The following is a 14,615-nucleotide window of genomic DNA, read 5'->3' as shown; positions in this document are numbered from 1 at the left end:
ATACTTCACTTCTCTTAGTTCTGATTGCAGGAGTAATTTTTAATTAGTATCCATTTGTATTATTAATCCATTTTCCTACAGGCGTGTTGTCAGAAGTGAAACGTCTTAATGAATTAATTTCTAGTCCATGTGTGATTTAGTGGTTGTCAAATGCATCTAATGCGCGTTCACTGAAGACTGTGAACATTTCTTCCTCATAAATTTATATTTAATGTGTATGTGTTCTCCTTCACTGCTACTCTAGCTACTAATTTAATTAAATTCAGATAGGTATCAAAACCAAAGTACAGATGCAAATATGCATTTCAGAAAAAAAGACAGTTTATAACATGGGATTCATTTCTTGAACTCTTTTAAATTCAGACTTAGGTTAGAACATATCTGACAGCTGCCCACTGAATTAAAAAAAATTTTAAAATGAGTGCAGAAGTATCCTCTTAATCAGAAACAGCAATAGTATAACTAACAAGCCTCTGGCATTCGCAGTGTTTTGAAGGATGCTACTGGGAAAGGGGAGCGTGGGGAGGAAACTCTCATCCATTAGTCAGCTACCTGGCAAGCGAGTACTGAGACACACGCCAGGAAAGAGGAGGGGTTCCTTCTCATTAATCCAGCATCTGTCAGAAGTAGTGAATTCAGTTGGAATGTAATATATACATAAATTGAAGCACACAACCAAAGCAGATATTTTTATGTACTAGGAGCAAGATGGATGTTTTTTTAAATTATTCACGTAGAGTAGCACTGAAAAAAGCCCAAGAAATCACCTGTGTTCTATGGGATTTAACTTCCAAAGGTCCTTAGCTCCCACTGATTCTCACAAGGAACATGCCAAGAGAATCTGCAGATGCTCTGCCATGGTATTCAGGTTTCCAAGCCTTTAATAGCTCCCACTGATTCTCACAAGGAACATGCAGATGCTCTGCCGTGGTATTCAGGTTTCCAAGCCTTTATGTTGCACTTAAACTCCTGAATTTTCTTCCGTACTCTACTGAACCAAAAATCAACAATCCTATGTAGTCCTTGTGTGTCTGTTGTCATCTCACCCATACTATTAAAAGAAGCAGGTACAATTTAAAAGTATGTTTTTCTCATTTAATTTTAGCCAGAATTCATCTTGAACAGCTCATCTTTATTCATTTACAGAGAAACCCCCTAATACTCTTTTTAACCTGACTTCATAAAGCGTAACTATTGAAATAATCCTGTCTATGCATTTTCTTTTCAAGGATCTGATAACGGACCTAAAAGAGAATCTCTCTCATCACTTCAAAGAAGTCATGGTTGGCTTGATGTATCCACCTGCCTCCTATGATGCCCATGAACTCTGGCATGCCTTGAAGGTACTTGTCTAATTCAGAATTGCTTAGAGTCACAGTCACTAATTACAGTACTGAACATATGTTAAATTGATTTTTTTGACATTTAAATGGTTGACAAACTGCTGGAAGTTAATACACTGGAATACTGTGCTACTATGCAGTACACTAGGTCATTAGATATAAATGCTATATAAGTTTATTAATTGGTATGCTAAGACCAGCACAAATAATATCTTGGTCATGTAAAAAAATACAACTGATTTAACACCCACAGTAAATTCAGTAAGTGAATAAGTATTTATACGGGGAAAGGTAAGGCCCTGATCCTGCAAGCATTTATGCATGTTACGAGCAAGGCTCATTTGAGCAGTCAGTGCCATACACTAAGACTCCACCTCTGAAGAGACCAATGCTTCTTTAGTAGAACATGTTTTTACAGAAATGCTTGCAAATTACTCTGTGACAAAGCAATGATCGCTCCACTCAAATTGAACTGATTGCACATTTTGAAGAAAGTATTTCCTATTCTTCCCAGGATCTGAGCCTATGCTGCTTAAACAACCGATGTTTTGAAACAAACAGAACTACTTTTTCAAAGGTTGTGTAATTAAATGGTGAAATCCACTCCCTCAGGACAGAAGCACAAATGAGTTTATAAAGGACTTCAGCAAATTCCTAGAAAACTAGTCTACTGTTGGCTATTGAAAATAACAGTCCTTCCAAATTCCTTCTCAGGAAATTCCTAAATTGCCAGTTCCTGGAAGACAGAAACATATCAAAGCTGAAATGTTTTCCTTTTCTTTTTGCTACTGTCTACTGTCAAAAATATAATCCAGATTATACGACTCTGAGCAAGGTGACCTATCTTATATATTTTGAGAATCCCCTCAAAAAAAAAACAAACCCAAAAAAACCCCAAAACCCACTGTTTTTTCTTGTCCTTCAGACACTTAAACCAATGCACTTTCTAGAACTACTGATGTATTTTTACTTACAGTAGGCATTAAATGGATTGTGAAATATCATTGGTAGCACTGGAAGCATGACTTTTATTAAAATTATTGATAAGATTGACAAATAAGGTTTTGGGTTTTTTTCTAAATGCAGCTCAAAGTTAACTTTTCTTACAGTTTTCTCTCTTTACCTGGATTCATATGCCCAAAGTAAAAAACAGACCATACGTGTCTTCAGGCTCAATGTCCTGTTCTCCTATTATCTCAAATGCCGAATACTCTTCAACATGATACATGTACATATCAAAAGTCGGTATGCAGTGAATCTTATTCCAATTCAAGTTCTAAAAGTTAGTTTAAAACCTGTGGGAAAATACAGTGATTTGCAGCACTTCATGCATGGCCATGATGTTTCCCTTAAATATCAAGTTCTACAATAGACATCACAGACTTTAACATTCCTAAATAAAGAAAGAAAGAAGACAGAAGCACAACATAATACTTGTACTCATATCTACTTCAGATTGCTGGAACACTTGCTGTGGATGTATGCTCAAACTTTGCATCTGATTTCTTTCTGCAAATCCTAAATTCTTACTAAAGCTCTAAAATTCTTCCTATTATGTTTCTGTCAACACTAGTCTTTCTTCATTCCTCCCTTGTTAATGTGCATGCTAAAATTCAGATTAAGTAGCGATGCTATTTGCAATACAGGGTTCTACTATTAATTTAAAGTCATTTTCTATTTAAACAGGTAGACTACACAAAAGTACACTCTGCATTGTTCCAGCAGAGACCACTATTCTTTTGTTACTTTTGATAAGCGCAGCATTGCTTTCTTCTGAAAGATGTGGTTTCTACTAACAACATCTTTTCATATTTACTTCTTTCCACACAGGGAGTAGACACAGAAGAAAACTGCCTAATTGACATACTAGCCTCACGATCAAACATGGAGATCTTCCAGATGAAAGAAGCCTACTTAATGCGTAATGTTTTTCACAAGCACACAGTAGCAGTTGTACTGTGTGTGCTCTGGATGTATTAGCAAACACGAAGGAACTGAACTACAAAAATGACATCTCAATACTACCTGGTTCCCTTTCCCCTCCTCTCCCATAATCATATACAAAAGGCTGAAGCAAAATGTTTAAAGTTGAAAATGTCATAGTATTTTTGAGATATATTACTGCCTAGGACATTTGAAATACTTCGCAGCCACATCCGGGGATTTTCAGAAACTTGCACACTTTAAAAAAGATGTAAGCTGTTTCCCTTCAAAAAGTGCTTACTCAGGCTGGAGACTCCTCTCACCTGCCTTGATGGTCATCTCCAAGTATCCCACCATCACATGGCAGCAGCAGTGGTAGGGCTGCGCCCATGGGTGGGTGGGTAGGTGAGACGGGGCAGCGGCTGAAGTCCCCAGCAGGGCCACGTAGAAGCCGCATGGGTTACCGTGGAATAGCCATTATAGAAAATGGACATGTATTAGCACCCTACTTATTTATCCTTTGTTTGCTAATATTCACTAGTGCTACTCAGAGAATGCTCATTTATGATTTAGATTATACTTCTTTGTTTTAACCTAGAATATAATAATGATCTTCAACAAGACATTGATTCTGAGACTTCGGGTCACTTCAGAGATACGCTCATGAACCTTGCTCAGGTACTGTAAAAACAAGTAGTAAGAGAGTATGAGTTTGAGAAGTCTTAAATTTTAAGGTGACTATGGTTAAAGATAGTTCAATAGGGCTACACTTTTGAACAAGAGAGGGGAAAGAGCAGAAGAGGAAAAGAACTTGAATTTCTCCATCTACTTTGACTTTGGCTTTCAAATGGAGGGAAAGGTCAAGAGACTGTTTCATTAAGTCCTTGGATATTCAACTCTTGACCCTCTGCTCAATCTGTCTCATCTTAAAAGGAGTTTACTTGCATGTACAAATAAGGTTTTTAAAGCTCTGTTTTCTCCATTGTTAGAATACATGATTCAGTCTAAGCATAATGTTAAAATGGAGATATCCATATTTGATTATAAAAGAAAGTATTAGATAGTTCTCTGGTTTAAACATTATGGGTTTTGTGCTATTGCACATACTAAATCCCAGTGTGTTTGCACGCAGGCAAACGAATTATCACTATCACACACCAACTTTCGCAGTTTTACCGGTTTGTAGTTTTATGCAATGAAGTTGGCCATACTTATCAGTTCATGACTTCCCATTCCATTCTAGTCCCTGTGCTCATTATCTTAAAAATCTTTTGTAAACCAGAGTAAGAAATAATGACAAAAGGACTGCCAGGAGACAACAGCATACAAAAGGTAGACCTATACTTTTATATATGTGTGTCTGGGAAGAAATATTTCTTACTAAGATTTGAAATGGCAGTAGGCTTCACGGAGATGCAGAGATAAAGAACAGATGTTTCAAATGTAGAAGCTATAAACAAGAAATTTTTTTTCTAATGTTACATGCTTTTTTCCCCATAATAATGAAAATTCTTCCTTGCATAAAAATGAAGAACTATAGGTTAAGCAACCTCACTTCTCACCTTTGTTAAAACCATGAGACATATTTTACTTCTCAAAAGAACAAATTTAAAATAAATTACGTCAGACTAAATTAGTCCTTATTTTCTTAAACCACAGATATTCATAAAAAGGCCTGAAATCAGCAGCCTCTTAGCTAACAAGATCAAACTGCTATTTTTCAGAAGATAAAGAATAGTTGCAAGAAATTCCAACTTTATTCAGTTATACTGCATACTTCTGAAGACTGTTACTTGAACCATCCATGTTCAGATATGGTCGTATATTAAAAGTCAGTGGTATTTCATTAAAAAATATCCATTCTAGTACCACACAACTTACAGAAGATTATTCTACAGCAACATTTCAAGTGCATCCCTTACTGGATTTTTTTCCAGAAACTCTTTGCTTTGATTTCGATTAAATCTTGGGACTTTTGGCACACGTACACACCTGACTGTGGACAGAAGTAAATGTGTTTCACATATGGAGAGCAAACTTTTCAGTTGCTATAGTGTGGCATTTATGGTTTTCATGTCCACACTGAGGCAGATTATAAGTTACAAGTCCTGGAATAGTTAGTCCTTCCTAAATAAATGAACTGATTTACAAGTTCAGGCTAACTAGTATTCTAGTACGAAACAAACAGAAGCTTTTTATTCAAATCCTCTTTTTTCTAATATTAATTGAAATATGATATTTTCTACAATTTAAAAAATAATTATACATATTGTGGGATTCTCCAGCAAAAACTATGCCAAGAGCAGTCACTGTTAAATGTTAATAAGGAAAGTGGACATTTGACTGTAGAGAATTGTTTAACTTATTTTATTGTTCGCTTGTCTGTCTTTTTTTCCTGTGTTTTCTCATGTATTTAACTTTATGCAGTCATTCCAGCATAATTTCCTTCAAGTAATTAATCTTGTTAGTAGGAATTCCACTGTGTGAAATTCGTACCGCTTAATTAAAGTATAAATTAACGTTTTTAATGGAAAAGAGCTACAAATCAGTCATTCTACAAGTTGATAGCCAATGCATAATTTTAATTCTCCCTTTCACATATAGGGTAAAATGACTGTAAATTTTAAACTAAATTGCTTCAAACTTGTATCATTAAGGCAGTGATTACATGCAGCTTGGGATTCTTAAGAGTTCTGCAACCAAGGCTGAGTTGTACCCTTACAAGACAATTACAGTTAAAAAAGCAATTCCAAAAATTGTGCACTCTTCTTTTTTTCTAACAAGTCAGATCATGGCGTGTTTACTAAAGCCTATGAGCTTGATTTGTGTAACTGAAAAGCTATTAAATGTATGGGAAAATAGGGTTTATATATCAAAGTTGTCAAACAATTTCCTAGTCTTGGATCTTAATTTTAGACCATGGTTATGAGCAAAATCTCCATTATTTGATGTGTTTGCTTTTACAGTTTGTGCAGGTAGAAAAAAAAAAAAGAGAAAAGATTCTTCTGTAATATGCATATTGATAAGAAACAATCAGTGAATGGTAAATGTTACTCTGATCCTTGTTTTCCCCTCATAGTTCCATGTTATAGTAAGCAATATAACATCAATAATAGTGGAAATGGTGGTGGGATGGTGGTGATAAAGTAAATGCTTATTTAAAACAGGACTAAAAATGGGATAGGTTTATCCACTTCCCCCATTTTTCCCTCTCACAAGACCATTCGTCGTTCCAGAGTTCCTCTACTTAGAGGAAAAGAAGGCAGAACATGAAGACTTGAAGATATTTTCCACAGTTGCAAATTCAAACATTGAATGGGTTGATCCAATCTAAAAGCCCATATGGGCTGTCTCAAGAAATGAAACATAGCTCCATATAGAGACAACTTTATATTCCTGCAGCCTTTTAAGATCTAACTTTTGAAGACAATGTATATTTTTTTTTCCCCCAGGGAACAAGGATGGAAGGATATGCAGATCCTTCTACAGCTGCTCAGGATGCAATGGTAAATATAGTAAGATGTGAGCTTCTCAAACACACACAAAAAGGACAAATACAAATGTTGAAAAGTGATTTAGGACTTACTTAAAATCTTTTGCATTTTTTTCCTTTTTCTGGTATATTAGATTCTATGGGAAGCATGTCAGCAGAAAACGGGCGAACACAAAAACATGCTGCAAATGATTCTCTGCAACAAGAGCTACCAGCAGTTGTGGATGGGTAATCCAGCAGTTCAGCTGTTTGAACATAGAGTGGAAAGGATAAAATCTGACTTGCTAATAAAACCATGGTTTACATACCAAGATGCTCAGTGTGCAGCAGGGTATTAGCTAGAAATCTAAGTGTGAACTGGTGGAGCTCTCAGACTCCCACTGATGTTCATAGGATTTTGGAAGCAATGCAAAGCTGAACTTTGGCTGATGACTACAGAGAGCCATAGACAGAACAGCCAGACATCAGGATGCCTAATGACAGAGAGAAGAGTGTGTAACCAGAGAAAGGCACAGGCTACGGCTGCACTGAGTTTACACACAACACCACAGGATGAAGCAGATTCTCTTTTAACTATTTTCTTCATTTTTCTTAAGTAACTCTTTTCTGTGAGTGGAAACACCTTGAGCGAGGCAGTTGGAGTATTTTCAACATTTGTACGTGAAAACACATTACGCTGAAGCATTTCCCTGGAAGTTTCAAAGAAGTTTTTGATGAGAGCACTTCAAGGTCCACATCCACTCTCTCATAATGAACATACACACAGAAACATAATGGGACATTTTATTTGAAATACATGATCAGACACAATTACAGATTGCAAGAAATTTATGAGACATCATCCAGATTTTCCACTATAGGAAAGAAACCTGTTATATCTGGTTTGTGACAAGTTTGAGATGTCTTTTGCTCTGTAGTGGAAAAAACTGGCTGTTTGGTGACAAGTTTATCGCTGCGCAGCCAGCTGTATTTCTCATGCCAGCTTCTACCAGTAACTTAGAACTACTTTGCTGCCATGGATCAAAAAATTAATTCTTCTATCATGACTCCTGTAAGGCTGGTGATGATAGGATTTACATAATGTAACACACCTGCCTCTGCTCTACTCTCTTTCTGGAACAGAGATTTGAGGGTTCTGCCTGCAGTGCAGTCCTCTGTAAGTTCTGTAGTAAGCCTTGAGGTGAAAATTTTCCTCCTTCCCTAAAGGAGTAAGCACACCCTGTACATCTGTGCATGTAAATCTGTACACCTGCACTATCCAGAGAGCGCCCTTATCTGGATAATGACATGTTACACGTGTCCTGCCACGGTGTCCTGGTTTGACCCAAACCATGACACATGACTTCTTGTCATAATCTGTGAATTTGTCCAGTTTTAGCCAAGCTGAGCAAGGAAGTTTGCTTAATGAAAATCCAGAGAGAGAATGTCCTGGAAGCCAGATTTCAGGCTACTGATTTAGATTGCCTTACCTGGGGGATATAAACATAATGAAACACTGAAAATAAACAGGGAAAAAAATAAACTCAATAGGTATAGTACGCGAGGGGAAGCAAGGAAAAAAAAAAAAAAAAAGGCAGGTTGATCATTATTAATGAACTAGAATAAAGCAAGATATTTTTTTCCCCCAAGTTTTCCAGGAGTTCCAAAATATCTCTGGGCAAGACATAGTAGATGCTATTAACGAATGTTATGATGGATACTTCCAAGAACTACTGGTTGCAATAGGTAATGTAAAAATATCATTTTATACTAGCAGTAGTGTCTTAATAAATATCTGGTATGCTATCTCTGATGCATCAATAATACTATTGTTATGATATTTTTATCCACTTTGCTCTCCTATATTGTCATTAATTTCTCAGAGATAATTAGAAAAGACTATTTGAATGATTTTTTCATGTTTGTTAAAATCTAAAAATGTTATGCAGCACTAGATTCCGACTGAGCAGAACTAGTATCTGTTCTTTATTTGATAACAATTTTTGTGTGATCAATGAAAACTGCATTACCAACTGACTCTACACAAATTAAATAATTGGCAAAGTTTTCAAGACTTCAGTGGTATATAGACAAGTTCCTAGCTTTATATGTCTTTGTTTCCCATTTATAAAATAAGGATAATAATATTTCTACAAAGATGTCATATGAACATATTCACTGATACGTAATAAGTCTGTCAATGCAACAGCAATGAGCACCCACCCGAAATAAGTACCAGACATTTAAACTATAAATATAGTTATGTTTGTGAAAACTGGTAGCTTAATTTTAAGCTGAGTCACAAATAGCACTACCCAGCTTTATATTTTAAGGAGCCTGAAGCCAATACAAAATTATTTTATAGTAATCTTATGTTTACCTGTTTCAACTCTTCTCTCCTAGTTCTCTGTATTCGTGACAAGCCTTCCTATTTCGCTTCCAGGCTTTATAATGCAATTCATGTAAGTAGTCTTTTTTTTTTAGATATCATAAAAAGTTGTTTCCTTGTATTTTTTGTTTTCTTGATTACTCTTAAACAAGTACTTACAAATCAGCCTGTTCAATCTTTAAAGTGTGATTGCATGTTTTAAAACTGTTGGTACCTACATAAATTTCAAAGCAGTAGGGCCTAAGCAAGAGATAGGATTTATTAGAAAAAGGTTAAATATTTAGATTCCTTAAAAATATATCTGTTGGGTAACTTTGTTGATCTGGTTTTTTTTTAAACTGAAAATCTTTGTTTTCTGTGGATTGTATCTCCCCCTGCTGTGCAGAACTCAATGTGCACTTTTCTTACTATGCTTTTTTTTTTCTGTAGAGATATAATAACTATCACTAAAAAGTAAATCGTAAATCGTTGCATAAAACCAAGCGGTTATATTTTCTTGTAGGGCTATATACACACACACAGAGGTTCCACACACACACAGAGGTTCTTTTATCTTTGTGTGTAAGTGCTAACATGCTAAAACAAATGAGTGCCAAGAAGAAATGCAGTTAAATGCAAAGAAACACCTAAAAATTCTTCCTACTAGAGGTCACTGAAGATATTTTCTTTTGGTTTTCATTCATTAGTGAAAGTGCTGAGGCATTTTGTTGTATGAAAAATGAAATATAACCTTTTCAGATTAATCTTTTAAGGGTGATCTTTAGAAGGTGGTCAGAAAAGCCAGCCATGGCTAAAATGTGAAGTATCATCTTAAGCAGGAATGGCAAAGATAGGATTCAAGGCAGAACCACCATACAAAAGTTTTCAGCAATACTTTGACAGGGTTCCAGTGTCCTCTTCCAGATGCTCCACTACTGCTGTCCCCTGTCTCAGCTAAACCAGTAACAGTGGCAGCAAAAAACAAAGGAAAATCTTGGGGGCTGAGAAGAAGAGGCAGTATTTTGTCTGACGGGTCGAAGGAGGATTCTGGCACATGACATGAAAAAGGTTTTCCAAAAGTACCAGAAAATACCAGCTATCAAGAAAAGTGACATTTCTCAAAGGTCCTGTATCAAGACCGCTTTTCAAGTTAAAACCTCTTTTTTAAGTTTAAGAAATACCACATAGATACTTTTCTTCTATACTATATTCAAATTATATATGAGATGCAGGAAGAAGTTTTTCACAATTAAGACTGAACATTTGCATTTTGTTTTAATTAGTATTTTACTCTGTTTTCTCAGTGTTTTAATGAACACATGTAATCTCAAAAGAAATGCAAGAATTTAAAATAGAGTCTGGTTTTGCAACCAGATTATGTCCAGATAATACCAAAACTTTTATCCACCCATTTATAATACAATATAATAAAACCTACCCAGGATTATAATACTTGAAATTATAGTCCATAATGGTTTGCAAGAATTTTTTTAATCTAGCCATCAAGCACGTATCAAATTCTTCCTGTGCAGCTTTGTAACATATCTCATTACTTGTTTTTTGGAGAACAAGATTTCAATATCAATAGCTAGTCAATAAAATTACAATGTAGCTTTAAACAATCTAAATTGGTCTGCAGGCATCCCAACCCTAAATCTGTTTTGGTTATTTTTGGTACCACTAGATGTCCCTGTTCTCCACACAATTACAATATGAAAATTAGCTACAATAAAATACAGCTGAATACAAGCTATGTAAATTCTAAATCAATAGTTTAAAAATCTCACTGAAATTATATTCAGCTGAAGATGTGAAATAGATTATTTGCTTCAGTATAGGGGTCTAGAGCACAAGCCTTTTGAGGAGTGGCTCACAGAAATGGGGCTCTTTAGCCTGGAGAAAAGGAGGCTGAGCGAAGACCTTGTCACCCTCTACAACTACGTGAAAGGAGGTTGTAGCAAGGTGGGGGTCAGTCTCTTCTTCCAAATAACAAGCCACAGGATAAGAGGAAAAGGCCTCAAGTTGCAGCAGGGGAGGTTTGGATTGGATATTGGGGAAAAAATTCTACACTGAAAGGGTTATCAAGCATTGGAACAGGCTGCCCAGCGAAGAGGTTGAGTCACCATCCCTGGCGGTATTTAAAAGACGGGTAGATATAGGGCTTAGAGACATGGTTTAGTGATTGGTTTTGTCAGTGCTAGGTTGATGGCTGGACTAGATGATCTGAAAGATCCCTTCCATCCTGGACAATTCTATCATTTTATGACTCCACAATGACAGTCACAACAAGAACCTACAAACTGAGTACCTAAGGCTACTGAAAAAAAAGGTCATCAGGCTTTTCTTTTTAAAAGTTTTGGTGCATGGTTGAAACACTGATATGTGGGGAAGCTCATGTTATTCAGTAACATGAATTCTATTATGTGAAAACTGCAGGATAAAACCTTTGAATTCTTAGACTCTCTTAAAATCTAGGATATCTTTACGGAGAGCCTAATTAATTGGCTTATCTATCAAACATTAATATGAGCACATACAGACAGGCAAACACATATTGTCCAAATATTAAGTTTACTCTTATTTTGTTTTCTTTTTAGGACTTTGGGTTTCACAATAAAACAGTTATAAGGATTCTCATTGCCAGGAGTGAGATTGACTTGATGAACATTAGACAGCGATACAAAGAGAGATATGGGAAATCACTCTTTCATGACATTAAAGTAAGTTTTTACACACTTTTTCATATATTCGGCACTGCAATCATACAGACTATGCCATGGCCTGCCAGAAAAATAGAGGTTTAATCTCCATTCAATTACATGAATTTATTCAATTAAAAAAAAAAAAAAAGCAATGTATAGAACTAATACTGTATCTTTTCAGTGCCTCAGGTTGACTTCATTAAGTGAGCAGTAAATTCTCAACTCACTCTCATTCTATATCATTTTGTCCCTCCCTGGTAGCAAGATGAGGATTAACAGGGCAGGACAATGTACGCTGAGGATAAGTTTGCGTGAATAGTTTCTACACTCATTGATATCATCTTCTTTCATGCTGTCCTGCAAGGTTTGGCTGATACCAAATTTGTTCAAAACGAAGAAAAATCAGATTCTTTCCTTGCACTTAGGTAGCTTCAACCTTCAGAAAAACTATTCCTCTTGTACTTTTCCTCTGTATTCTAAACAAAACTCTGACATGGTTTAATTGTACAAAAATTACTCTTGCTAAGACACTTTATCTTTTTTATATTGCTATAATTCAACAGTAAGATGTGCGGTAACTGTAAGAAATTGCTCGTGATTTTTTGGTATTGAACTTGAGAAGTATTGAACAGGTTTGATCCAATCTCCAAAGGGAGATTGTTTCTGGCTGCCCAAGCAAACAAAGCTATGAGAAATTAAAAAAATCTTAGCCTAGAAAAATTCTTAGCCTAGAATCCTTATGAAAACACTGTAATATTTTGTAAAACCTTATAACATCTATCTAGTCCTTGTCACACACCAAAAGAAGAAACATTAAGACAACATATAGCCACAGAAATGTTGATTTATTTTTTTCTTGCAGCATTTTGCTTCAGGGCATTATGAGAGTGCTTTACTTGCTATCTGTGCTGGTGATGCTGAAGATTATTAAGGAAGAAGACAATGAACTTTGAAGGCTGTATAAATCCATTTTAAATAGAAATTGAAGCTATACACAATATACTAACTGTAAGAGATTCTTAATCTACATAATAGAACAGAAAATTCAGAGCTTTCCATTTGCTAATATTAAATCTTTCTTGAGACAGGAAAAAAAATGTTGGCAGGAACATGGTTTTATCGCTATTTCTGTTTCTATTATTAATGTAAATTAACCAAGCAAGTAGTAAAATAACTCCATGTAAGCATGTGTTTATCATTTAGTCTTGCAATATCCCAAACATTAGACAATGGGCTCTGGAAGAACCTATTAACTTCCACACTAGAAAGAAAAAACTATTTGCTTTATTCACTTTTAGGAACATGATTTCTTCCTTTAAGTATTTCTTTTCTTTCCCACTTATTATACCTCATATTTTATGCTCTTTAATATTATTGTTTTGTTATTATCAAACTAAGCATCTGCCCCAGTCTATTATCAGTCACTCACCAAAAAGCGTATTGTATTCTCTTTCACTTAGCCCACACACTTAATGGCATTTCCTTTTTTCCATTTGAAACAAAAGCTAAAAATAGAATCAAGTGTCCCAAACCACTCTCGATTTAGTGCCATGCACTGGAAACCCCTGGAAGGCAAAGCAGTATATAACTTTGAGCGGAGGAGTTCCAGAGGAGTAAACTCCGAAATTCCATTTGCACCTCTCATTTTATTCATTAATTGTATATTGACCTTCAGAGCACTGAGGTATCTCCAGGATGCCCCAGATGGTAGCAGTAGGTAACTCTGCACCTACAAATGAGGCTGAAGGAAGCAGTGCTCCTCAAAATACCACCAAACTCAAGTCTGACAACATCTGGTGACAACAGCTCGTACCACAACGAGGAAAAGAGGCAGAGCCCAGCCATGAGTCCTCGTCCCACGGGAAAATGTGTCACTGCTTTTAAATATCCTGAGTCTATTCAGTGCAGCTTCTCCATGAGATTCTCCGGCCCGTGTGTTCCTACCTCCTCTGTCTCTTATGCAAACAGACATAAGCAAGGGAAAATTTGGTAACATTACTAAAATAAATCCCCTTTGTTCTTCTGCTACAGCTAAAAGGTTTCCAACTTCACACAGATGTTTGCTACTTTTTTTTATCTAGGTACTTTCTGCAAGAGTAGCTCAGTATGCCTGAATAAAGCACGACTATGAAAACATACAAATACGTGGTTGCTTTTTGCACCTGTCCCTTCCAAATACGTGGTTGCTTCCCTTGCACCTGTCTGTGAGCATGACGTTATTTTCAGTGTACCTTGCTTTTTTGCAACTATTGACTTCATGTTACGAATCTATTGATTTAAAATAAACTTAAAATCTCAGCTGAATCCCTCTTGAGTTTGACACATTTCAAAATATTTCAGGTGGATAACGTAATCATTAAGCCAGAACTTTGGAAGGAATGGCTCTGAGAGGAAAAATGAAGAACAATGAGAATGAGATGGGCACTGTCCCAACTTGTCAGGATGAACAAAATCCTAAACTTAAGTTATTAATGATTCTGCAACTGTAGTTAGAGGTAGCCAATAACAGCCGTACCTCAGCAGAGTGGAGTTACTTCGCTTTAACTCTGTACACTTGCAGACAGGAATAAGGACACCTCTCTCAACCGCAACCGCCTTGTTCTCCCGGTGCCTCCCGCAGCACGAGGTCCCGAGGCCGCCTCACAAGACTCGAGGCGGGAATTCTGTGGGGAGCCCGTCACAAAATGGCGGCGGCGGCGCTAGGGCCCGGCAGCCGTCCTGGGGCGCAGCCCCCCACGCGCCGGGCAGGGCGCGAGTCCCAGCACCGTCCGCCCCGCCCCTCACGGCCGCATCACACTCGGAGAGCT

General features: G+C 36.5%; 1 protein-coding gene across 1 annotated transcript in view; it reads left to right on the top strand.

Moving 5' to 3' along the window:
* The window catches only part of ANXA10 (annexin A10), a 70,593-nt gene extending 56,214 nt beyond the window's left edge, over positions 1-14,379 (top strand). Inside the window, exons 5-13 of the mRNA XM_014942966.1 lie at positions 1,230-1,343; positions 3,174-3,264; positions 3,865-3,944; positions 6,719-6,772; positions 6,894-6,987; positions 8,389-8,484; positions 9,142-9,200; positions 11,704-11,826; positions 12,671-14,379. Of these exons, the coding sequence (XP_014798452.1) occupies positions 1,230-1,343; positions 3,174-3,264; positions 3,865-3,944; positions 6,719-6,772; positions 6,894-6,987; positions 8,389-8,484; positions 9,142-9,200; positions 11,704-11,826; positions 12,671-12,739 (780 nt within the window). The 3' untranslated portion in view covers positions 12,740-14,379. The remainder of the gene's footprint in view (positions 1-1,229; positions 1,344-3,173; positions 3,265-3,864; positions 3,945-6,718; positions 6,773-6,893; positions 6,988-8,388; positions 8,485-9,141; positions 9,201-11,703; positions 11,827-12,670) is intronic.
* Positions 14,380-14,615: the final 236 nt, after the last annotated feature.

This window comes from Calidris pugnax, unplaced genomic scaffold (assembly GCF_001431845.1).
Source record: "Calidris pugnax isolate Ruff unplaced genomic scaffold, ASM143184v1 scaffold15, whole genome shotgun sequence".
Taxonomy (NCBI): domain Eukaryota; kingdom Metazoa; phylum Chordata; class Aves; order Charadriiformes; family Scolopacidae; genus Calidris; species Calidris pugnax.
The sequence above is the reverse complement of the archived record's forward strand: the minus strand, read 5'-3'. Positions and strand labels throughout refer to the sequence as shown.